This window comes from Oryctolagus cuniculus, chromosome 20 (assembly GCF_051225735.1).
Source record: "Oryctolagus cuniculus isolate XC-2025 breed Fujian yellow rabbit chromosome 20, ASM5122573v1, whole genome shotgun sequence".
NCBI classification, from domain to species: Eukaryota; Metazoa; Chordata; class Mammalia; order Lagomorpha; family Leporidae; genus Oryctolagus; species Oryctolagus cuniculus.
The window spans coordinates 27215654-27238833 of NC_142886.1; the positions used below are offsets into that span (position 1 = coordinate 27215654).

General features: G+C 48.7%; 1 protein-coding gene across 1 annotated transcript in view; it reads left to right on the forward strand.

Moving 5' to 3' along the window:
* The window catches only part of LRRC74A (leucine rich repeat containing 74A), a 42983-nt gene that overhangs the window by 7769 nt on the left and 12034 nt on the right, over window positions 1–23180 (forward strand). Inside the window, exons 3-8 of the mRNA XM_089322420.1 lie at window positions 1504–4183; window positions 7991–8163; window positions 10852–10959; window positions 12249–12345; window positions 21633–21682; window positions 22025–22106. Of these exons, the coding sequence (XP_089178546.1) occupies window positions 4132–4183; window positions 7991–8163; window positions 10852–10959; window positions 12249–12345; window positions 21633–21682; window positions 22025–22106 (562 nt within the window). The 5' untranslated portion in view covers window positions 1504–4131. The remainder of the gene's footprint in view (window positions 1–1503; window positions 4184–7990; window positions 8164–10851; window positions 10960–12248; window positions 12346–21632; window positions 21683–22024; window positions 22107–23180) is intronic.

Sequence of the window (23180 nt, forward strand, 5' to 3'; positions counted from 1 at the left end):
TACTTGAGCCCATAGAGAAAAGCTGGAGGGAGTTCCAGGTTCCTGCCTTCAGCCTGGCCCAGCTCTGGCTGTTGTGGCCATTTGGGGAGTGTACTAAAGATAGATCTCTCTCCCACCTCCCCCCTTCACTCCGCCTTCCTAATAAATACATATTTTCTATAAAGTCCTGGGAAAAGTGGTGTTAGCTGCACAATAGTGTAAATATATTTAATGTGACTGAACAGTACACTTGAAAAGGTTAAAATGGTTAATTTTTTTCTTCTGTGTATTCTACTGCAGTAGAAAAGATTGTTAAATGGATCATAGCTCCAAACATAATAGCTAAAACCATAAAGTTCTAGAATAAAACATACCAAAAAAAATCTGTCTGAGCTTGGATTAGACAAAGAGCTTTTAGATATGAAACCGAAACCATGATTATGGGCAGGCACTTGGTTAAGATGCCGCTTAGGACACCCACATCCCATATCACCGTGCCTGAGTTCAAGTCCTGCCCCCGGTTCCAGCTTCCTGCCAATGTACGTCATGGGAGACAACAGGTGACGGCTCCAGGAGACACAGGTTGAGTTTCTGAGCCCTGGTGTTCCCGTGTGGGATGCAGGTGTCCCAACAGGGGGCCCAACCACGAGGCCACACCCATCTCCCGTGGCCTTTCAGTTGTCCTGAATCTACTGAACTTGCCCTGGCCCTCCAGATCTCCCCTTTCCCCACCTCTCCCCATGACTCTGCTGCCTTCCTGCATCCTGCACTCCTGGAAGGGCCTTTTCCCCAGACCATACGTGAGTCCGGGGGAGAAACCCCACCCTCTCCTGGACTCCCGGTGCATCTCCCTGACTATCCTTCCCAGTGTCCAGTGCTGCTCTTAAACCTGCGCTGGCAGTGCCACCGTCTGGTGGCTATTGAGAGTCCCCGCCTCCAGCTTTTCTAACTCATCTTTCAGTATCTGAGAGTAGACGGTGCTGTCCAAGCAGAGCTCACAGAGCCTAGACCAGGACCCCACACTCCCGGCTGCCTCCTCCTCCTCCACCCTAGTGATGCTTTCTTATCCTCCACCCAGCCTGTACCCAGCCAGATGCCCCAAGGGCCTTCCATGCTCATGTGTTCCTGGTCATCCCAGGAGCTGACCACTTCCCCTGGCCTGTCCCGTGTATCTCTCCAGGGGGCATGTGAGATTGGCCCACCAAGATGGTGCCACCTTCTGACTTAGAGGGACTCAAATTGTTTATATGAACAGGGGAGCTGCCAAACAACTGACCCAGGACCCTCACCCTAGGGGTGGCCCTGTCTAGCTCTATCTTGCACTGCACATGCCTGGGAAGGTTCTTGTCTCAAACGCCTTTGCACCCCCTCCCCACAGTAGTGCCAAGCTCAATGCCTTGCACATAGTGGATACTCAGTAAGTATTTTTCAGAATGAATGCCTGAAGGAATCATAGCATCTCTTTTTAGCCATGGATCTTTGATTTTCTCGCACAAGTCTTAACATCTTCATCGTTCTTCTCAGGTGAGAGAGATTGCCATTGTCTCGTCCCAAGCCCTCCAGTCACTGACCTGACAGTTGGTGTGCAGTCAGCTTATCAAGAAGGAACAAATGGCCTCCAGATTCTGTTGGCAGGAAACTGCACCTGGACTTCAACTCTGAGACATGCGGAAGCAGCCAAACGTAGGGATGATGGCCAAGTGGCTTCAAGCTAAGCAGCCCAGCGGTTTGGATTGAGCAATGCTTTGGCTGCAGCCAGCTGCAGTGATAGAACCTATGTTTGTCGTGCTTTGCTTTTGGTCTTCTGCTCCAAGGTTGAGGATACTCTGCCAAGGGGGGAAGTGAAATGGAAGAACCGGGCAGAGGAAAACTGACTTCACCCATCACTGAAATACTTCGTACCCGAAGCACAACCACCTTGAGAGAAGAACATGGTGGCAGCTCTTCACAGTCACCTGCTTGGGGGGCTTGGGTTTGGTCCTGACTCAGAGGAAAATACAACACCAGCAAGAGGGCCCCCACAGCACCTGAGCACTCACAGCCAAGCCTGGGCTCGGCCCCAGTGGACATATGAGAAAAGATGATGGACAGAGCCACCAAGAGGGCGGGAGGCCTGCTGTTGCCAGGTCCACCCACGTAGATCACAATGACTGCATGAGGTCATGGAATGTTGAGGGGGAAATGCATGTGGCTCCTCAGTCACAAAGTCGCAGGCGGGTGGTTATCCTTTCGCTGGGGCTGCCGGGAATAGAGCTGTGTGCCGCTGTCCCTGATGATCTGGGGAAGGGGCTGCCTCTCCCAGGCATAAATGGGGTCAAGATCACGCACGCCCAGTGACCACCAGAGCCCACTCTCCCTGGGGCTCACTGGGAAAGAGGGTTAACTAGAGGCTCCCCTGGGATTGGCCGGGGTTGGGGGGGGTCCCACACAAAGTTTGAGACAGAGGCGAACGAGCAAGCATGCTTCCTAGGGAAGCAACAGAAAGGTGGCGAGAAGCTGACAGCAACCCTCAGGAGAGTCCCGACACCATGGACAGTGACACACCTCTTGAGCTCGAGACACAAGGTGAAAAGTCTCCCACCTCTCGCCATGCAGGCCCTTCCGGGCCCTGCAGTGCAGTCCCCAGGGATCACAGCGCCCTGGAAGCCCACCTCACTGCTTCCTGGGACCCTCTAGGATTGGGGAGATGGCTTGGGTCCCGGATCCAGCACACAGTGAGAGTTGGATGCAGAGCTGTGCTGAAGCTGGGTCGCACCAGCCATGGCCAGCTTTCATTCTTACCTGGCCAGCTGCTTGATGTCCTGTTGGTAGCCTGAATTCAGCTGTGTTGGAATATTTACACCACATGAATTGGCTCATGCTATCAATCAGGATGTTCCTGGTATAGTCCCTCCCACCCTCTCGAGGAAGCCAATTGTTAACTATTTACCAATATTCTACTGGTTGAATGAAATTCTAAGATTGTCTGATCACCCAACTAGTTGTTTGGCCTCTCAATGACCACATGTCATAACTTCCAGGCCACTGCTACCTGCATCCTATATCACACAGACCTTATCTCACAAGCTAGGAAATGAATGCCGGGCCTGCAGATAAGGACTAAGAAAAACACATGCCTGTGTGGACTCCCTAGGAACCCACCATCTGAGAATCTGAGCAGTCAAAACTTGGGACCCCAGCCACGGTGCTCAGCACACCCCAAGAACAGGCAGGCTAAATTCTGCCAGGCCGCCCAGAGGCCCAGCGTCTTCCCTAAGCCACTGGGTCCTGCTGGTGTCACAGGACTGAGTTCTGGACCTTCTGTATAGCTTCCAGAAGCCCATGGCTTGTCCCAGACCGGCAGCCAATGGTGGGAAAACCACCTGTAGCAGGTGCAGCGCACTGGTGTGGGGGCAGCTGTGCTCCTGTCTAGAGCAGCTCAGCAGACTCTGAGGCACGTGGTTACTCAGAGCAATGGATTCCACCCAAGCGGGTTTTCAAGCCCCTCCTTCTTCCTGGCCATAAAATGATCCATGTTGGTTGGGTTAGAAGCTTCTTGTTGAGAAACCAGATCGAATTCTTAGACTCAGCTTCTCTCGAGCTCCCTGGAACTGCTCCTGGTCCATTTCCAAGTTACCACCTGCCCCACTCTGCCCCTCCCCAGCACCTTTTGTGCCCAACAAGGGGCATGCCCAGGCACCAGGCATGCCCCTTCACCTGGAAGAGCAGGTGCAGACCCTGAAGCCCACCCAGGTGAACGAGGAGGGGGAAGTGTGAGCAAGGAGCCCGCCCCCACCACAGCCCCCCACAGGGAACAGGGTGGCAGCAGCCAGTGTGAAGGGACGCAGCCGAGTCTTTAACATAAGAGCCCATGGCAGGCAGCTTCATGCTGGGAACTGTGCCTTGTAGTAGAACGAGACCTCCCTGGCCGTGCAGGCCACCTTGAGCCACGTGCAGCTGAAGGGGGGAATGGGGTGGGCTGGGGAAGGGGTGAAAGGCTGCAGCTAGAATCTGGGATGTGGGGGCCGTGTGGGTTTCAGTCCCGTTCATTCCCACAATCAGAGATGTGTTCCGCCTCCCCCTGTCCCACCCCCAGAGGAGCCGGAGAGCCCACTGGCACCGCACAGCAGCAACGAAACGCTCTACTGTGAGGCCGAAGCGCCCTCGACTGTGATGAAGGAGAAGCCAGCCTGGGAGAACTCAGAAACAGACCTCGAGGCTGAGGGTGAGAGTGGGCCGGGAGGAGGTCCCCCACCCCACGCCCAGCGTCCTCAGAAGCTGGGCGAATCCAGCTCTGCCCGCCAGCGTCTGGTAGAGACTGAGGCAGACACGCCCTAGGCTCAGTTTGATGCCACGTTCTGCCGCTCCCCCTCCTCTTCCTCTTCCCCCTCTTCCTCCTCCTCCTCTTCCTCCTCCTCCTCTCCCCGCCCCCACATCAGCTTGCTGGAGCCTGAACCAAAACACCAAGAGGGCTTCTGTCTTCTAAGTGCTCCCCTCCGTGGGGCCTGGTCTGATCTTTGCAACAAGCCCAGGGGCTGACCCTTGTCACCATCACCTGCCTTTTCCAGACGAGAAAACCGAGGCTTAAAGAGACAGTGTGAGTTGCCCAAGCCCACCATGCTGGCCCGTGCCTTTCTGGACCTCGCCGATGATCTGAGCATTCAACATTCCAGGGCCCAGGCGCGTCTGGCTGGCCCATCTCACATCCCAGTGACTTTCCCAGCGTCACCTTTTTTTAAAGACTTATTTATTTGAGAAGGAGAGTTACAGAGAGAGAAAGATCTTCCATCTTCTGGTTCACTCCCCAAATGGCCGCGAGCCAGGAGCCTGGAACTCCGTCCAGGTTACTGGCATGGGTGGCCGGGTCCCAAGCACTTGGGCCATCTTCTGCTGCCTTCCCAGGAACATTAGCAAGGAGCAAAAGCAGAAGCAGAGCTGCCAGGACTCAAACCAGAGGTCATGCACAATGCTGGCTTCACACGTGGGCAGCGGTTTACCTGGCTGTGCCTTAATGCTGGCCCCACGATCACCATACAGCTCTTCTCTCCTCTGTAAATCCACGCCTGCTTGAGCATCGGGGGCCAGTTGAGCTGGCACAGAGACTCTGTTACTGCAAACACCACCCCCACCCTCTCTCTCCTCCCAGTTTCCCCAAGGAGAGGAAGTACCGAAAAGAACATTTGTGAAGCAGGGGAGAGTGATGTCATCGCATTGGATGGGACCAGCCTCAAGCTTCCCAGTCCGAGGCTAGCCCAGTCACCACTCCTCTCCCCATGTTCCTGTAGCGGGCGGCAGGCAGGGAGGCTCAGGAGCGGAGGCAGAGCCTTGCGCTGCTGAATTGTGCAGCGTGTCTGCATGGGGTCAGCTCCAGACCCCCTCTCCACGGCCAACACTCAGCTTCCCTCCTCTTCTCCGCTGACCTCTTGCCTCGCCGTGTTGCTCTTTCTCTTGTCCACGTCAAAGCTGGCACGAATACTGCTCTCAGTGCCTGACTCCGTGGATGGAGGAGGTGTCGAAGCGCAACCCCAGAGGTTTTGCCCAGGGCTTCTGCTTCCGTCTCCCCTGCCCTCTTCCCCACCCGCAGCGAGTGATCACAGGTGCCACTGCTGCCCGTCAAGTAGAATCAGGGCGGGCATTAGATGCGGCAGTCAAGACGCCCACGTCCCACACCGGAGTAGCTGAGTTTGAGTGCTGGCCTCGCCTGACTCCAGCCTCTTGCCAATGGGCACGCTGGGAGACAGCAGTGATGGCTCAAGTGCTGGGGTCCCTGTCTCGTGGGAAAACTGGATTGTGTTGTACACTCCTTGCTTCAGCCGGGCCCAGCCCCCAGCTGCTGTGGGCATTTGGATAGAATCTTTCTCTGCCTGCCCCCACACCCACCCCACCCCCACTTTTCAAATAAGTTTAAAAATAAATGAAAAATCAAACACAGTGAATACAGGTAGAAAGGTTCAGCATCAAACATAGCGGAATTAGTTCCAAGGACAAAACTAGGGGTTACCTTCCCTGCTTTGGCCAACAGGAACCTCCAAAGGCTGAGTTTGGCTCCAACAACCCTGACCCAAGCAGAAACCTGGGCTCAGCTGCTCTGGCTTCCAGCTCCCCTGCAGCTGGTGCTGAGAAACTGGGAACTGGGCTGGAAGGATTTGCTGGGCAGACACGAGACTCGAGACCGGCAGGAGCCGCGAACTGGCAGCCAGGACCGAAGACAGACAGAGGGAAGCAGGGTTTGCTCACTGGAGAACTTGGTACCCGAGGGGACATTTAGCCAACCAGGGAGTAGAGGGTTGCTCCTGGCATCCTGTGGGTACAGCCCAGGGGTCCTACTAAATACCCTGCAACGTATAGGGCCAACCCCTCCCAGCGGAGAGAGATCCAACTCAAAACGTCAGCAGGGCTGAGGTAGAGAAATGCGCTGCACGACCATCCCAGGAGAAGGCAGGTCTGTAGCTGTGCTTACAGGACCAGCCTCCCCGTGAAGCCGCTGTGCTGCCACCAACAAAGCTCTGCTTGTCTGCACAGGCTGGGTGCGGGTTGGCCAAAGGCCCCGGGATCTGAAGAAAAACAGATGCAGACACAGACGCCAGCTGGCCACAGAGACCCTGCCGGCCACTGGACTTGCCTAATGAGGACGCCACCGCAGGGCACCCAGGATCCTGGGAGGCCCAACACCTACTGACCACAGGCCAGGCTGAGCTAAAGCCTAAGGAGTAAAGACCCCAAGGGGCTGGGGTGCGAAGGCGGAGTCCCCACTTCTGTTAGCTGGTTCAAGCACCTGTCAGCTGCGTGCGTGTTTCCAGGGTGGAAGTGTCACGGTAAGGCCTCAGGCACAAGTCCCCACCCGACCTGCATGCCTTCCTGTCTTGCACTGACTTGCATCTCCAGATGTCCACTCTGTGCTGCTTGGGCTTTGTTTCTTCAGCTGCTACTTCTCCAAGTCTTTGATGAAACTTTAGTCATGGCTCATGGCATTCTCTTTAGCGTGGCAGCCACGCTAAACTGAGAAGGGGACACTCCCAACCATTCAAAGTTACCAGCTTCAGGGACAGGCGTTTGGCCTAGTGGTTAAGACAGTTAAGATGCCCACATCCCATGGGGCCGGCACTGTAGTGTAGCAGGTAAAGCCACCTCCTGCGGTGCTGGCATCTCGGCTGTTCCACTTCCAATCCAGCTCTTTGCTGTGGCCTGGGAAAGCAGTGGAGGATGGTCCAAGTGCTTGGACCCCTGCACCCATGTAGAAGACCCAGAGGAGGCTCCTGGCCTCTGGCTTCGAGTTGGCCCAGCTCTGGCCATTGCAGCCATTTGGGGAGTGAGCCAGTGGATGGAAGACCTCTCTGTCTCTGCCTCTCTGTAACTCTGCCTTTCAAATAGTAAATGAATGGATCTTTAAAAAAAGAAAGTGCTCACATCCCACATCAGAGGGCCTGGAGTTGGTTCTTGACTCCGACTCCTGACTCCAGCTTCCTGCTAATGCAGACTCTGGAGTGCCTGGGTCTCCGCCACCCAAATGAGAGACTCACACTGAATTCTGGCTCCCAGCTTTGGCCTCAGCCTAGCCCCAGCCATTGTGGGCACTTAAAGAGAGTGAAATAGTGGATGGAAGTGCTCTATCTAAAAAAAAAAAAAAAAAGATTGTCATTCGCCATTGACCATTGACCACGATTTTGCCCTTGCAGAGGTGTCCCAAAGTGGACCAGGGGGCTGGGCCTTCACTTGTCCCTTAGGGTTCATCACTACCTGCAGCCAGCCTGGGAAGGCAGGGTAAGGGCACCTGCTCCTCTACCCTGGGAAAGCTGGGGGCACGAAACCAGGAGCCACATCTTACCCAAAGGATGACGTCCCTCGGGGGCTTTCTGGAACTGGGGTCTCCTGTTCCACTCCCAACTGACTTTCAGGATTGGAGCAGGCTCCTATAGCCCATACTACTCACAGGGCCGGCTCCCCCAGTGGAGGAGCGAGCGTTGCCTGGGGTTAGAGGGAAGACCAGGCAAAAGTGGAAGAAAACCCTACTTCCTCTCATCTTTCTCTGCAGATAACGAGAAGTTTTTCACCACTGGACAAAGGGAGCTGTACCTGGAGGCCTGCAAGCTGTTGAGTGTCGTGCCTGTCTCCTACTTCATCCGGAACATGGAAGAGCCCTACATGAATCTCAACCACCATGGGCTCGGCCCCAAGGGCACCAAGGCTATTGCCATAGCCCTGGTGGTGAGCATCCCCACGGGGCACACGGAGGCTGGTAGAGGCGGAGGGTTGACAGGGTGGCAGCCCCTAGACCCAAGGAGCCCCTGGTAGCTAGCCCGCCTGTAGCTTTTATGCCATCTGGGCTATGCCCGGCTTCCCATTGATTTCCCCAAAAGCATGGACTCCGCTTCAGCTCCTGGAAGGAGCGGCTAGAGGCCAGGGCCTTACACGTCTGCGCCTTTCCTGTTTAAGAAGCAAAGGCACCTGCACTGGGGGCCTGGGGAACGTGGCTGGGCTGGGCTCGGGCTGGGCCCCAGTTCATGTAAGAGCACAGTATGAAACGCCAGCCTGTTCTCTCCATCCCTGAACACACCTTCACCGGGGAAGACTCCTAACAGTTCCTGGAAATAGACTTGAATGTGTTTCCATCAGAACAAAACCTGTGGCAATCCATGCCTGCTTTTTTTTTTACTTGTATGCATTTTCCATGAATTTTTGGAAGACCCTTGTATGCAAGGGTTTTTAATTTTTTTGCACCAAAATAAGCTCATCTTTTAAGTCCATTTTCCCAGGAGCTTTTTGAAGTGCCCTGGTATAAACAGATTCATGGCCGAAGCATTCCATTCCGCGCCTGTCTTCCGCAATAGGGCACTTCAGAGCCGAGATGCTATCCCTTGACTTAGCACTATGGAGCAAAGACGTGACATCGAATTCATCGTAGCTTTATGTATTGTAACTGATTGCACACCAGCCTGACTCGCGTCACAGAGTAGAACCTGCAACAGCTGTTCATCAGCACAGCCCGGTGTGTCCCCTTAGGGAGGTAAAGAGGAAGCTGCATTTTCAAGGAGCTCAGGAAGGGTGGGACATAGATGGTTCCTTAGCGGTGATTCTGGGGCAGGCATTTGGCACAGTGGTGGATGCTGATCTTGCATCCGTACCAGAGTCCCTGGGTCAAGTCCCACCTCTGTTTCCAGTTCCAGCTTCCTGCTAATGTGTGCCCTAGGAGGCAACAGATGATGGCCCAGGTGCTTGTGTTCCTAACACCTGAGTGGAAGACCCTAGTGCACTTCCTGGCTCCTGCTTTAGCCTGGCCCAGCGCTGGCTGTTGTAGGCATTTGGGAAGTGAACCAGCAAATGGAAGATCAACCTCCCTCTGTCTCTCTCTCTCTCTCTCTCACTCTCTCTCTCTCTTTCTTTCTTTGTCTATCAATCTCTTATGCCTCTGCCTATCCATCTATTTGCCTTTTAAATAAAATAAATCCCTTTTAATTTTATGGAAAATTGAATTGAAAAGTTTATTTTGGTGCAAAAAATTAAAAATCCATGATAACCTTTTCATAATACATATTTTCTATAAACTTTTTAAAGACTTGTCATACACTGTCAAAAATGTTGGAGTACAAAATTATCCTCTCCCCTCAGGCTATATCTCTCTCGTGTTTTTAAAGATTTATTTTACTTATTTGAAAGGCGGAGTTACAGAGAGATGGTGAGATAGAGAGAGAGGTCTTCCATCCCCTGGTTTACTGTCCAAATGGCTGCAATGGCCAGAGCTAGGCCAGACCAAAGCCAGGAGCCAGGAGCTTCTTAGAGATCGCCCACATGGGTATAGGATCCCAAGCACTGGGCCATCCTCTGATGCTTTCCCAGGCCATAGCAGGGATCTGGATCTGAAGTGGAGCAGGGGCCGGCACTGTGATATAGTAGGCTAAGCTTCTGCCTGTGGCTCTGGCAGCCCGTAGGGGCTTTGGTTCATGTTCCAGCTGCTCCTCTTCTGATCCAGCTCTTCCCTATACCCTGGGAAAACAGTAGAAGATGGCCTGCGTGCTTGGACTCCTTCACCCACGTGGGGAACCATGAAAAAAGCTCCTGGCTCCTGGCTTTGGATTGGCTCAGCTCTGGCTTGCGTGACCATTTGAGGAGTGAATCAGAGAATGGAAGACGTTTCTCTCTGTCTCTCCCTCTCTCTCTGTAACTCTCTCAAATAAATAAATAGCATCTTAAAAAAAAAAAAAGGAAAGAAAAAAAGGAAGTGGCACAGGCACAACTTGAACCAGCGCCTATATGGGATGTCGGCACCACGTGCTGTGGCTTTAACGCACTGTACCACAGCGCAGGCCCAGGCTACGTCTCTTGAGTCCTCCTTGTGCCTCTTACCTTTCAATGTTTTGACGGCCTTGTTCTAAATTCCCCCAGAATAAGCACAAGGTGGGAGCCAGGCTCAGGGACAAGCTCATCCACTGGGCCACTGTCTCCACGCCTTCAGAACGGCCGGCCTGCATCTGCATGCGTTTCCTGTTACAACACTGAAATCCCTGAGGCTGGGCAGTGTACAGTCAGCATTAGCTGGGCTCTGAGGAAGACTTCCCGATGGAGGGCATCGTAACAGGAGCACATGGGAGAGGGAGCCATCACAGATGAGCCAGGAAGCTAGAGAGACACGGAGGCGGGGCCAGGAATGACCATCCACTCGCCACCCCCTCCACCACCACCAAGAAGTCCCACCGCCGCTTAACCTCCCTGGAAACCAAGCTGCCAACACACGGACTCGTGGTGGGGGCAAGGTGGGGGTGAGGGTGGTTTACAAACTACACCCAAGCCACAGCACCCTCTCACCTGGCTGGGGTGTGCAAGAGGGTGGACACGTTCTGGGCGCAGGTGGGCAGGCGCTGACTCCTGTCTCTCCCCCTCCCGGTGCGGTGGCTGAAGTCCAACACGACCATCATCAAGCTGGAGCTGGAGGACAACTGCATCATGGAGGAGGGCGTGCTGAGCCTGGTGGAGATGTTGCAGGAGAACTACTACCTGCAGGAGCTGGTACTGCGCCCGGCCCCGCCCCCCGCAGCACCCGGGGCTCGAACCAGCGGCCCGGCTGCGTGCAATGGTCCGAGGGCCCCTGCCCTCCCGGTGTGACCTCTCAGAGGAGAGCCACGCCTCCCAGGCTGCCCGGGGACTGTGGGAAACCCTCAGAAACTGTTTCTGTCTGGGCCCTAGGAGCCCTCCCTGGATAAATTTACCTCTCCATAGAGGACTTAGAGGGGACCTTCTTCAAGAACATGAAGACATGAGCTAATATAAAATACAGTGTGCCTGGAGGTAGACAGTGGTGATGGTTACAAGCAACAGAAAAATACTTTTTAAAAAAGATTTATCGATTTATTTGAAAGAGAATTACAGAGCGAGAGAAGGAGAGAGAGAGAGAGGTCTTCCATCTGCTGGTTCACTCCCCAAATGGCTGCAATGGCCGGCTCTGCACCGATCCAAAGCCAGCAGCCAGGAGCTTCTTCCAGGTCTCCCGTGTGGGTGCAGTGGCCCAGGAACTTGAGCCACCTTCTGCTGCTTTCCCAGGCATGTTAGAAGGGAGCTGGATCAGAAGTAGAGCAGCTGGGACTCCAACCAGCACACATATGGGATGCTGGCACTGCAGGCCATGACTTAACCCACTATGCCTCAGGGCCAGCCTCAGAAAGATACTTCATACTATGGAACTGTAAACTTAAAAATAGTTGAGTGGGGCCGGCACTGTGGCATGGCGGGTAAAGCCACCACCTGCGGTGCCAGCATCCCATTTGGGCTCCTGCTTGATTCCTGGTGCTCCACTTCCAATCCAGATCCCTGCTATGGCTCAAGCCCTTGGGCTCCTGCACCCAAGTGGGAGACCCAGAAGAAGCTCCTGGCTCCTGGCTTCAGATTGGTGCAGCTCTGGCCATTGTGGCCATCTGGATAGTGAACCAGTGGATGGAAGACCTCTCTCTCTCTCTCTCTGCCTCTTGCCTCTCTGTAACTCTGCCTTTCAGATAAAATAAATAAATCTTTTTTAAAAAAGTTTGAGATGCTAAATTTTATGTCATATATATTTGACTAACATAAAATATTTTAAAGGGAGGAAAAAAAGCCAAGGAAAATGATGGCTGTTTTATATAAAACCTCTCCCCTAGGATGATGTCCGTGTGTAGCCCTAATTTTTTTTTGTTTATTTTATTTTAGATTTTTATTTGTATGTTTGAAAGGCAGAGAGAGAGAGATCCACCCCCATCGCCCCCATCTCTTTTGTTAACAAGGGCCCTGGGGGAGCCTTTGAGACACAGTGCGCTCTTGCCTTTCAGAATATTTCCGACAATGATCTTGGTTTGGAGGGGGCCAAGATCATCTCAGAGTTCCTCCAGAGAAACGCCTCCTCGCTCTGGAAACTGAAGCTCTCAGGTGAGCCCTGGGAGGGGCGGGCGGGGACACTGGGAAGCAAAGGGAAGATAAGAGGGGCAGGCGCAGCGGCAGGACCCTCCCTGGGAAGCCCACGGTGCTAGCACGGTGCCAGGTTCAAGTCCTGGCTGCCCTGCTTCCAGTCCAGCTCCTGCTAATGTCCATCCCGGGAAGGGTAGCAGAGGATGATGGCCCACGTAGCTGGACCCCTGCTACCCACATGGGGGATGCCGATGGAGACAGCCCAGGCTTTTGTGGACATTTGGGGAACAAACTAACGAGTGGAAAAATGTCTGTCTCTGTGTGTCTCCGTCTGTCTGTGGCTCTCTGCCTTGCACATAAAACAGAAAGAAATACATAAAATAAAAAAATATTGTTTAAAGGATAGGAAAAAGGGAGAGAGCGGCTGGTACGTAGGGTCTGGTTGTTCCCAGCAGCACCCTCTGCTCTCAGCAGCCTGCCTGTGGCTTCGCTTGCTAAGCCCTCCCCGTCTTCCTTCTCCCACTCCATGGCCACGCTGGCTTCCTGCTTCCTAAAGCAGTCACCACTGGTGGGCTTGGCAACTCTCCCGCCTGAGCTTGCAAGTCCCCGCCTCGGCGTCCGCGTGGCTTCTGTGCCGGCCTCTCCAGCTTCGCTCACACCTCTGCTCTGGGGTCATCCCCCGAAGGGTTTCCCCGAAGCCAGCAGCGCTGCTTCTCCATGATTCTATTCCCTGCTTGGTTTTACTCACCATCCAGGAGCTCCAAATGGGTCTCTCATGTGGATGCAAGGGCCCAAGTACAAGCCTTCCTCTGTTGCTTTCCCAAGAACATTAGCAGGGAGCTGGATCGGAAATGGAGCAGCTGGTATTCAAACTGGCGCTCGAATGGTATGTTGGCATCACAGGTAGTAGCCCAACTCGCCACGTCGCAGCACCGGCCCCCCGTATGCTATTTTTAAAGTAGCTTATTACCTGTCTCCCACAGGGGACAAACAAAGCCATGTGGGAATTCGAGAAGCCACAGACTTGCCGTCACTGAAGTCTGTGGCTTGGATTTATGCTGTCTAGAGTGGCCTAGAACCCCAACACCGAGCAATTAAACACAAGGAGTGACCCCATACTGATAAGAGTAAGGCCCCTTGGGAGGAACACCACCTCCTGCAGACTGCTTGGGATTCCCACAGAGAAAGCCCCACTCAAGGTGGGCTCACAGGCCACATGGCAACAAGACCGTGGGAGTTGTCGAAGGCAACAAGTGGTAGGATTGGACTCTCAAGAACTTCCGGAAACTGAAGTGTCAGGGGTTGACTTTTGGCAGAGCAGTTAAGACATTGCTTAGATGCCCTCGGGCCATATCTGAGTGCCTGGCTTGAAGTTTCTGCTTCCACTTCCCGCTTCCTGCTAAGGTGTACTCCGGGAGGCGGCGTGATGGCTCAAGGACTTGGTTCCCTGCTACCACGGTGGGAGACCTGGGCTGAGTTCTGGACTCCTGGCTTCAGCCTGGTCCAGCCACGGCTGTTGTGGGCATTTCGGGAGTGAACCAACAGATGAAAGATTCTCTCTCTCAAGTAAAAATGCAAATAAATTTAATCGTACATGAAATAAATAATCAGATATAAACTATAAGGGGGCCCCATACAATTTACCACCAAAACCAGGGGCAATGTACCAAGTATAATCATGTTTAACATGGTTAAGAATGTAAAAATAGCTGTGAGTGGAAACATAAAAGAGCATTCCTCTCCTCACCAAGGAATTTCTAAAAATGAAAACTATAGAGCCACTGAAATCAAAGAATAAATCCAACAGCACATTTGATATAGGTGAACAGAATTAATAGAAAACATATTTTTCTATCTTTCCAGCATAGAAAGATTTAAAAAATAGAGACTATAAAAGAGAACATACGAGAATGAGTACACTCAATATAGCTGATAGGACTTCCGGAAGGAGTAGAGATTGGGTGGGCAGTGGTATTTAGACAAATAACAGAGGACGTCTTTCCCAGATTGACGAATTCTGAGATACGGACATTCTAGTAAGTCCCAAGTAAGATGAAAAGAAACCCACACTTGAATACGTCACTGAAAAAAGTTCGTAAGATCTTTAAAGTATCGGGGGGGGGGGCAATAAAATTTGTGTGTTTTTAATATAAATGCTGTCACATGTCAGATATTAGTCTCCAACTTTGCTCATGTTCCTCTAAAGATGTCTTGGGTTTCCTTCTGTGCTGGGACAAGCACATGTACCTCATTCTGCTACACTGCCAGGGACGCCCATGTCATGAAATTAATATCTTAATGTCAGACAAAATAATATCTTAATATCAGACAAAATAAACTTTAACACAAAAACTGTTAAGAGAGACAAAGAGGGGCACTATGTAATGATTAAGGGATCAATTCAACAGGAAGATGTAACTATTATAAATGTATATGCACTTAATTACAGGGCACCGGGTTATTTAAAAGATATGCTAGGGAACTTTAAGGGAGACTTAGACTCCAACACAATAGTATTGGAGGACTTCAATACTCCACTTTCAGCAATGGATCAACCAGACAGAAAATCAACAAGGAAACAGCATATTTAATCAATACTACAGACCAAATGGATCTAACAGATATCTACAGCACTTTTCATCCTACACTTGAAGAATACACATTCTCTCAGCAGTACATGGAACTTACTCTAGGATTGACCACATACTAGGTCATAAAGCAAGTCTCAGCAAATTCAAAAGAATCAAAATCATACTATGCATCTTCTCAGACCACAATGGAATTAAGCTGGAAATTAGCAACTCAGGAATCCCGAGAGCATATGCAAACACATGGAGACTAAACAACATGCTCCTGAATAAACAGTGAGTGATAGAAGAAATCAAAAGAGAAATCAAAAACTTTCTGGAAGCAAATGAAGATAACAACACAACACATCAAAACTTATGGGATACAGCAAAAGCAGTGTTAAGAGGAAAGTTTATAACAATAGGTGCCTACATCAAGAAATTGGAAAGTTACCAAATAAATGAGCTTTCAATGCATCTTAAGGATCTAGAAAAACTGCAGCAAACCAAACCCAAAACTTGTAGGAGAAGAGAAATAATTAAAATTAGAGAAGAAATCAACAAAATTGAATCAAAAATATTACAAAAGATCAGCAAAACAAAGAGCTGGTTTTTTGAAAAAATAAAATTGACATACCATTGGCCCAACTAACTAAAAAAAGGAGAGAGAAGACCCAAATCAATAAAATCAGAGATGAAAAAGGGAATGTAACAACAGACACCACAGAAATAAAGAGTCATCAGAAATTACTACAACTACAACTACAAAGAGTTGTTTGCCAGCAAACAGGGAAATCTATCAGAAATGGAGAGATTCTTGAACACATACAACTTACCTAAATTGAACCACGAAGACATAGAAAATCTAAACAGACCCATAACTGAGTCAGAAATTGAATCAGTAATAAAGCCCCCCCCCAACAAAGAAAAGCCCAGGGATTCACTGCTGAATTCTACCAGACATTTAAAGAAGAACTAACTCCAATTCTTCTCAAACTATTCGAAACTATTGAAAGAGAGGGAATCCTCCCAAATTCTTTCTATGAAACCATCCTCACCTTAATTCCTAAACCTGAAAAAGATGCAGCAGAGAAAGAGAATTACAGACCAATTTCGCTGATGAACATAGACGCAAAAATCCTCAGTAAAATTCTGGCCAATAGAATTCAACAACACATCAGAAAGATCATCCACCCAGACCAGGTAGGATTTATCCCTGGTATGCAGGGATGGTTCAACGTTCACAAATCAATCAATGTGATACGCCACATAAGCAAACTGTAGAAGAAAAACCATATGATTATCTCAATAGATGCAGAGAAGGCATTTGATAAAATACAACACCTTTTCATGATGAAAACTCTAAGCAAATTGGGTATAGAAGGAACATTCCTCAATACAATCAAAGCAATTTATGAAAAACCCACAGCCAGTATCCTATTGAATGGGGCAAAGTTGGAAGCATTTCCACTGAGATCTGGTACCAGACAGGGATGCCCATTCTCACCATTGCTATTCAATATAGTACTGGAAGTTTTAGCCAGAGCCATTAGGCAAGAAAAAGAAATTAAAAGGATATAAATTGGGAAGGAATAAGTCAAATTATCCCTCTTTGCAGATGATATGATTCTTTATTTAAGGGACTCAAGGAACTCTACTAAGAGACTATTGGAACTCATAGAAGAGTTTGGCAAAGTAGCAGGATATAAAATCAATGCACAAAAATCAACAGCCTTTGCATACGCAGACAATGCCATGGCTGGGAAAGAACTTCTAAGTCAATCCCATTCGCAATAGCTTCAAAAACAATCAAATACCTTGGAATAAACTTAACCAAGGATGTCAAAGATCTCTATGATGAGAACTACAAAACCTTAAAGAAATAAATAGAAGAGGATACCAAAAAAATGGAAAAATCTTCCATGCTCATGGATTGGAAGAGTCAATATCATTAAAATGCCCATTCTCCCAAAAGCAATTTATAGATTCAATGTGAAACCAATCAAAATACCAAAGACATTCTTCTCAGATTTGGAAAAAATGATGCTGAAATTCATATGGAGACACAGGAGACCTCGAATAGCTAAAGCAATCTTGTACAACAAAAACAAAGCCGGAAGCATCACAATACCAGATTTCAGGACATACTACAGGGTAGTTATAATCAAAACAGCATGGTACTGGTACAGAAACAGATGGATAGACCAGTGGAACAGAATAGAAACACCAGAAATCAATCCAAACATCTACAGCCAACTTATATTTGATCAAGGATCTAAAACCAATTCCTGGAGCAAGGAGTATCTGTTCAACAAATGTGCTAGGAAAACTGGATTTCCACGTGCAGAAGCATGAAGCAAGACCCCTACATTACACCTTTAATCCACTCAACATGGATTAAAGATCTAAACCTATGACCTGACACCATCAAATTATTAGAGGACATCGGAGAAACCCTGTAAGATATAGGCACAGACAAAGATTTCTTGGAAAAGACCCCAAAGGCATAGGCAGTCAAAGCCAAAATTAACAATTGGGATTACATCAAATTGAGAAGTTTCTGTACTGCAAAAGAAACAGGAAAGTGAAGAGGCAACTGACAGAACAGGAAAAAATATTTGCAAATTATGCAACTGATAAAGGATTAATAACCAGAATCTACAAAGAGATCAAGAAACTCCACAACAACAAAACGAACAACCTGCTTAACAGATGGGCCAAGGATCTAAACAGACATTTTTCAAAAGAGGAAATCCAAACAGCCAACAGACACATGAAAAAATGTTCAGGATCACTAGCCATCAGGGAAATGTAAATCAAAACCACAATTAGGTTTCACCTCACCCCGGTTAGAATGGCTAACATCCAGTAATCAACTAACAACAGATGCTGGTGAGGATGTGGGGGAAAAGGGACGCTAATCCACTGTTGGTGGGAATGCAAACTGGTAAAGCCACTTTGGAAGTCAGTTTGGAGATTGCTCAGAAACCTGAATATAGCCCTACCATACAACCCAGCCATCCCACTCCTTGGAATTTATCCTAAAGAAATTAAATTGGCAAATAAAAGAGCTGTCTGCACCTTAATGTTTATTGCAGCTCAATTCACAATAGCGAAGACATGGAATCAACCCAAATGCCCATCAACAGTAGACTGGATAAAGAAATTATGGGATGTGTATGCTATAGAGTACTCTACAGCAGTAAAAATAAAAAAATCCGGTCATTTGCAACAAAATGGAGGAATCTGGAAAACATCATGCTGAGTGAAATAAGCCAATCCCAAAGGGACAAATATCATATGTTCTCCCTGATCTGTGACAACTAACTGAGCACCTAAAAGGAAACCTGTTGAAGTGAAACAGATACTATGAGAAACAGTGACTTGATCAGCCCTTGTCCTGACTGTCGAGGAACAACTTACTATTTTATTCCTTTTAGTATTTTTTTGGTTCTACTTAATACCATTGGTTGAACTCTTTAATTAACACACAACTATTCTTAGGTGTTTAACTGAAAAGTGAGCCCTGTTAAATCTAAGAGTGGGAATAAGAGAGGGAGATGTACAGTTCGGCACATGCTCACTCAGACTTATCCCTCATGGTAGAGCTAGAAATGTGCCAGGGGATTCCAAATCAATCCCATCATGGTGGCATGTACCAATGCTATCTCACTAGTCCAAGTGATCAGTTTCAGTTCATAATTGATCATAATGATAGGATTAAGTGTCAAAGGGATCACATAAACAAGACTAGTGTCTGCTAATAATAACTGATAGAATTAAAAAGGAGAGAACTATCCAACATGGGAAGTGGGATACACAGCAAACTCATAGAATGGCAGATGTCCTAAACAGCACTCTGGCCTCAGAATTAGCCCTTAAGGCATTCGGATCCAGCTAAAAATTAGCCCATGACAGTTTCTCAGGCATGGAAAGCCAAGACACTGTGGAAAAAAAAAAAAAAACACACACCTAAATGAAAGATCTCTGTGAGTGAGTGTCTGTCTCTCTGCCTTTCTCTGAAGGAAGGAGAGAACTTCCACTTTGATTATGGCCTTGTCTTAGTAAGGTTGGAGTTTGTGAATTCAAGAGTTATATATTTAAATATATATATTTATATATTTACTACTGTCAGGACCATCAGGTTTTTTTTTTCTTTATGGATTGAATTTTTTTAAAAAAAGATTTACTCATTTATTTGAAAGGCAAAGTTACAAAGAGGCAAAGCAGAGGCAGAGGAAGAGAGAGAGGTTTTCCATCTGCTGGTTCACTCCCCAAATGGCTGCAATGGCCAGAGCTGCACCAATTCGAAGCCAGGAGCCAGGAGCTTCTTCCAGGTCTTCCACGCAGGGGCCCAAGGACTTGGACCATCCTCCACTGCTTTCCCAGGCCATAGCAGAGAGCTAGATCAGAAGTGGAGTAGCCGGGACTCAAACTGGCACCCATATGGGATGCCAGCACTGCAGCCAGCAGCTTTACCCACTACACCACAGCATCAGTCCTCAGAATGCTTTTTCCTAATTGGTTATTATTGGTATGTCCGAAAGCTATTGAATTTGCACATTCATGCTGTATCCAGTCACTTTATTGAATTATTTTGTTAGTTCCGATGTTTTGTTAATTTTCTTGGATTTTATTTAAAAAGGGGATTATATCTGCCAATACTGAGAGTTTCACCTCTTTTTTTCCAGTATGTGTAACTCCTACTGGTTTTCCTGGCTGAGTTGGTTGAAATCCATAGCATATTAAAGTAATGCAGAAAACGCTTTGTAAAATACAAATTTCTTACAACCAGCTGTGCACTATTTATAACCAAGGATGTAATTAACACAATAACTTTAATAGCTAACCACCTAATTTTTGTATTGACTAGCTTTTTATCTCATTGCAGATGAGGGAAGGGAGCAGACACAGATGAACAAATCTTTGTGTTTCAGGGAATTCATTCATTAATTCTGAAAGCATTTATTAAGCACCTGATATTAGCCAAGCATGAGTTAGGTGCTGGAGACACAAAGATTAAGTATTCAAAGGAGGTCCAACAAATTGATAGGAATTATATAGCAATTGAATGATTTTGTGGTTATTTTAAAATTTGCATGAATAAAGTTGAACATCTCTTCATTTGATGATTGTTTATGTATGCACCTTGATGATTTTCCTGCTGCGCTGCGATCCTTTTACTTTCTATTTGTTGAACTTTCCTTTAGTGGAGCCACTAAACCTTTGACTATAATATAAATTAAATACGTGTTATCTCAATAAAATAATAAAGTATGAAATTTTAAAAAAGATTCAAAGAAGAAATTTGAGAATAAAGCTCTGTATCATGTATTTTTTTTTAAGATTTACATTTTATTTTACTTGCAAGACAGAGGGACAAGGAGAGAGGGAAAGACAGAAAGAGAAAGAGGTCTTCCAACCACTGGTTCACTCCCCAAATGGCTGCAATGACCAGGGCTGGGCCAGGCGAAGCCAGAAGCCAGGCACTTCTTCCAGGTCTCCCATATGAGTGGCAGGGGACCAAGCAATTGAGCCATCTTCTGCTGCTTTCCCGGGTGCATTAGAGGAGCTGGAAATGGAGCAGCCAGGACTCAAACCGGTTCTCCAATATGGGACACCAACGTTGCAGGTCATGGCTTACCCTGGTGCACCACAGCACTGGCCCGTAGTGTACGTTCCCAGGAAGTCACGACGCTTTAACCTGCAGGCCGGGCCTGGAACCAGGGCAAGGTGAACGAGGTGCTTGTCTTGGTTGCAAAACACAAGGGTGCCTCAAAAGCTCAGTAATCAAGGAAACAGCATCTGACTCAGTAGTTTCAAAGTCAGAATTAGTGCAGAAACATCCATGATGGACAAACTATGAAACTTTCAATAAAAGCAGTATCCAACAGGGGTCGAATAGGTGCAGTGACTAAGGCCTAGCCATGCAAGTGGAGGGTTAGATCCCTTTTCTATTTAAAAATTTTAAACTCCATTCAACATAGATGTTTTTGCATTTTTTTAAAATAGTTAGGTACTATTCTTACTGAGTTTTTGGCATTCCTTAAATTTTGCACCCATGGCAAGTGCCTCACTTGCCTCCCTGTAGTCCCAACCCTGCTCCTTGAACTTCAATTAGCATTTTTAAATTGTATTTATTTTCATCTTATTTGAAAGGCAGAGAGACAGACAAACATCTTCCATCCATTGGGTCACTCCCCAAATGCCTGCAACAGCCAGGGCTGGGCCAAGCCAAAGCCAGGAGCCCAACCACATCCAAGTCTCCCATTTGGATGGCATGGGTCCAAGTACTTGAGCCATTACCTGCTGCCTCTAGGGTCTGCATTTGCAGGAAGCTGGGATGGGAAGTGGAACCACGACTCACAGCCAGGCACTCCAATATGGCAACTTCACTGCTGCACCCAAAGCTTACCCCTGCCTTAGCATTTCTTATAATGTTACCGACTTGGAGCACGAGGCCAGGGGCTGATGCTGCCAATGGAGACCCAGGGGGTGGTGTTCTGAGTGCTGAAACTTCTCAGACAGTCATGGCAGAGAGGGAAGGGAGCGTTAAAGGAAGTGGTGAAGATGAGCCTTGTCTCCTGTTTTCTCATGCTCATGTAATACGCACAAAGTTCTCGCCGCCTTTCCTGTGTCTGAGTGTCCCAAAGCGAGGAGGACTGGCAGGGCTAGGACTCAGGGTGGGCGAGGGGAACGGTGATGTGGGGTGCACCTGCTAACTCACCATCCTCCCTCCAGGAAATAACTTCAAAGAGGAGTCCGCGGCACTGCTGAGCCAAGCCATGTCGGTAAGAAGCGAGGGGTGTGGGCTAGCCATGAGGGACAGCAGTACCTGGGTGGCCCAGGGGGCTGCTGTGAGGCCCCTGGAGTAGTGCAGGGAGCAGGCGAGTGTTCAGGCTCCACCAAGCCCCTGGCCAAAAGCTGCAGCAGGCCACAGGGCTGTTAGCATGGCGCTACATCCCCCATCACCAGTTACACAGAGAATGAATCAGCACTCGTCTTCCATCTAAGAACCCTGGCCCACCTAGCTGTGAGTCCGTGGCATCCCTCCAAAATACTGCTCTGAGATGAACACCGTGTCTGCGGTCAGAAGCTAAAATAACCTCTCTTTCCACTGTTTGTTTCTCTAGTCCAATTACCAAATCAAGAAGCTGAATCTCAGCCACAACCAATTCTCTGACCAGGGAGGGGAGCAGCTGGGACAGATGCTAGGTAGGTCCCCAGGCAGGGAGGGGCCAGCCAGCGGGAAGGTGGGCGGGAGCGCCACTCGCAGGGCTGTTTCTTTTGGCATTATCGTTATTGCAAGTAATGAATGTCTTTATTAGAGCAGAGATGTAAACCAGGCCCAAAATACACTTTATTAATTAATTAATTAATTTTTATTGGAAAGGCAGACAGACAGAAAGATCTTCCATCTGCTGGTTCACTGCCCACAACAGCCAGGGCTGGGCCAGGCCAAAGCCAGGAGCCTAGAACTCCATCTGGGTCTCACACATGGGTAGGGCCAAGCGTCCACTCCTAATTTTTTATATTAATCAAATGCTGTAAATATCTACTCCCTGTCTGCTGCTTGTCCTTTTAGGCTGTCCAGGCTTCTCTTATTATATCCATGTATCATGTGTATTGTTGTCAAATACACGAATTACGGCTGTTGCGTTTTAAGCCCGCCATGCCTCGGGCCATCCTCCTTAGCCTACCTAGGTCAGCCAGTCATTTTTTTTCCTATGGGATTATTGCAAAGTGTAACTTCCTGCACCTGGGTGTCTGCTTCATTTAAAATGCATTTTGGGGGGCAGGTATATACGATGGCTCAGGTACTTGGGTCTCTCTCTCTCTCTCTCTCTCTCTCTCCCCGCCTCTCTCTCTTTCAAATAAAACAAATGAATAATTGGTTTTTAAACATTAGTGTTCAGAACATTGATAAAAGATGCTATAGATCAATAAAACAATACTACATACCCCACCAATAGAGCAATGGTAAGCCATATGGACAACAGGAGAAAAAAGCCGCATGCCCAACCTCTTTAGGAATGACAGAAATGCGACATAAACCAGGAAGATCACCCTTGTCTGCCAAGGCTGCCAGTGTGCAAAGTCAGTGAATACGACTGCAGGCAATGGAGAGAAGTGGACTCCCCGCCCTCGCCCGCGGCTGGGTCTAGGCACTGTGGGGAACAATGGACGGCGTGTCAGCCGTGTGCAGATCCTCTCTCCCGTCTCAGAGCAGCTCTCTCCTACAGAGATGTCTGGGGACCTTGTATAGTGCAGCATCGTTAGAAGAGAGAG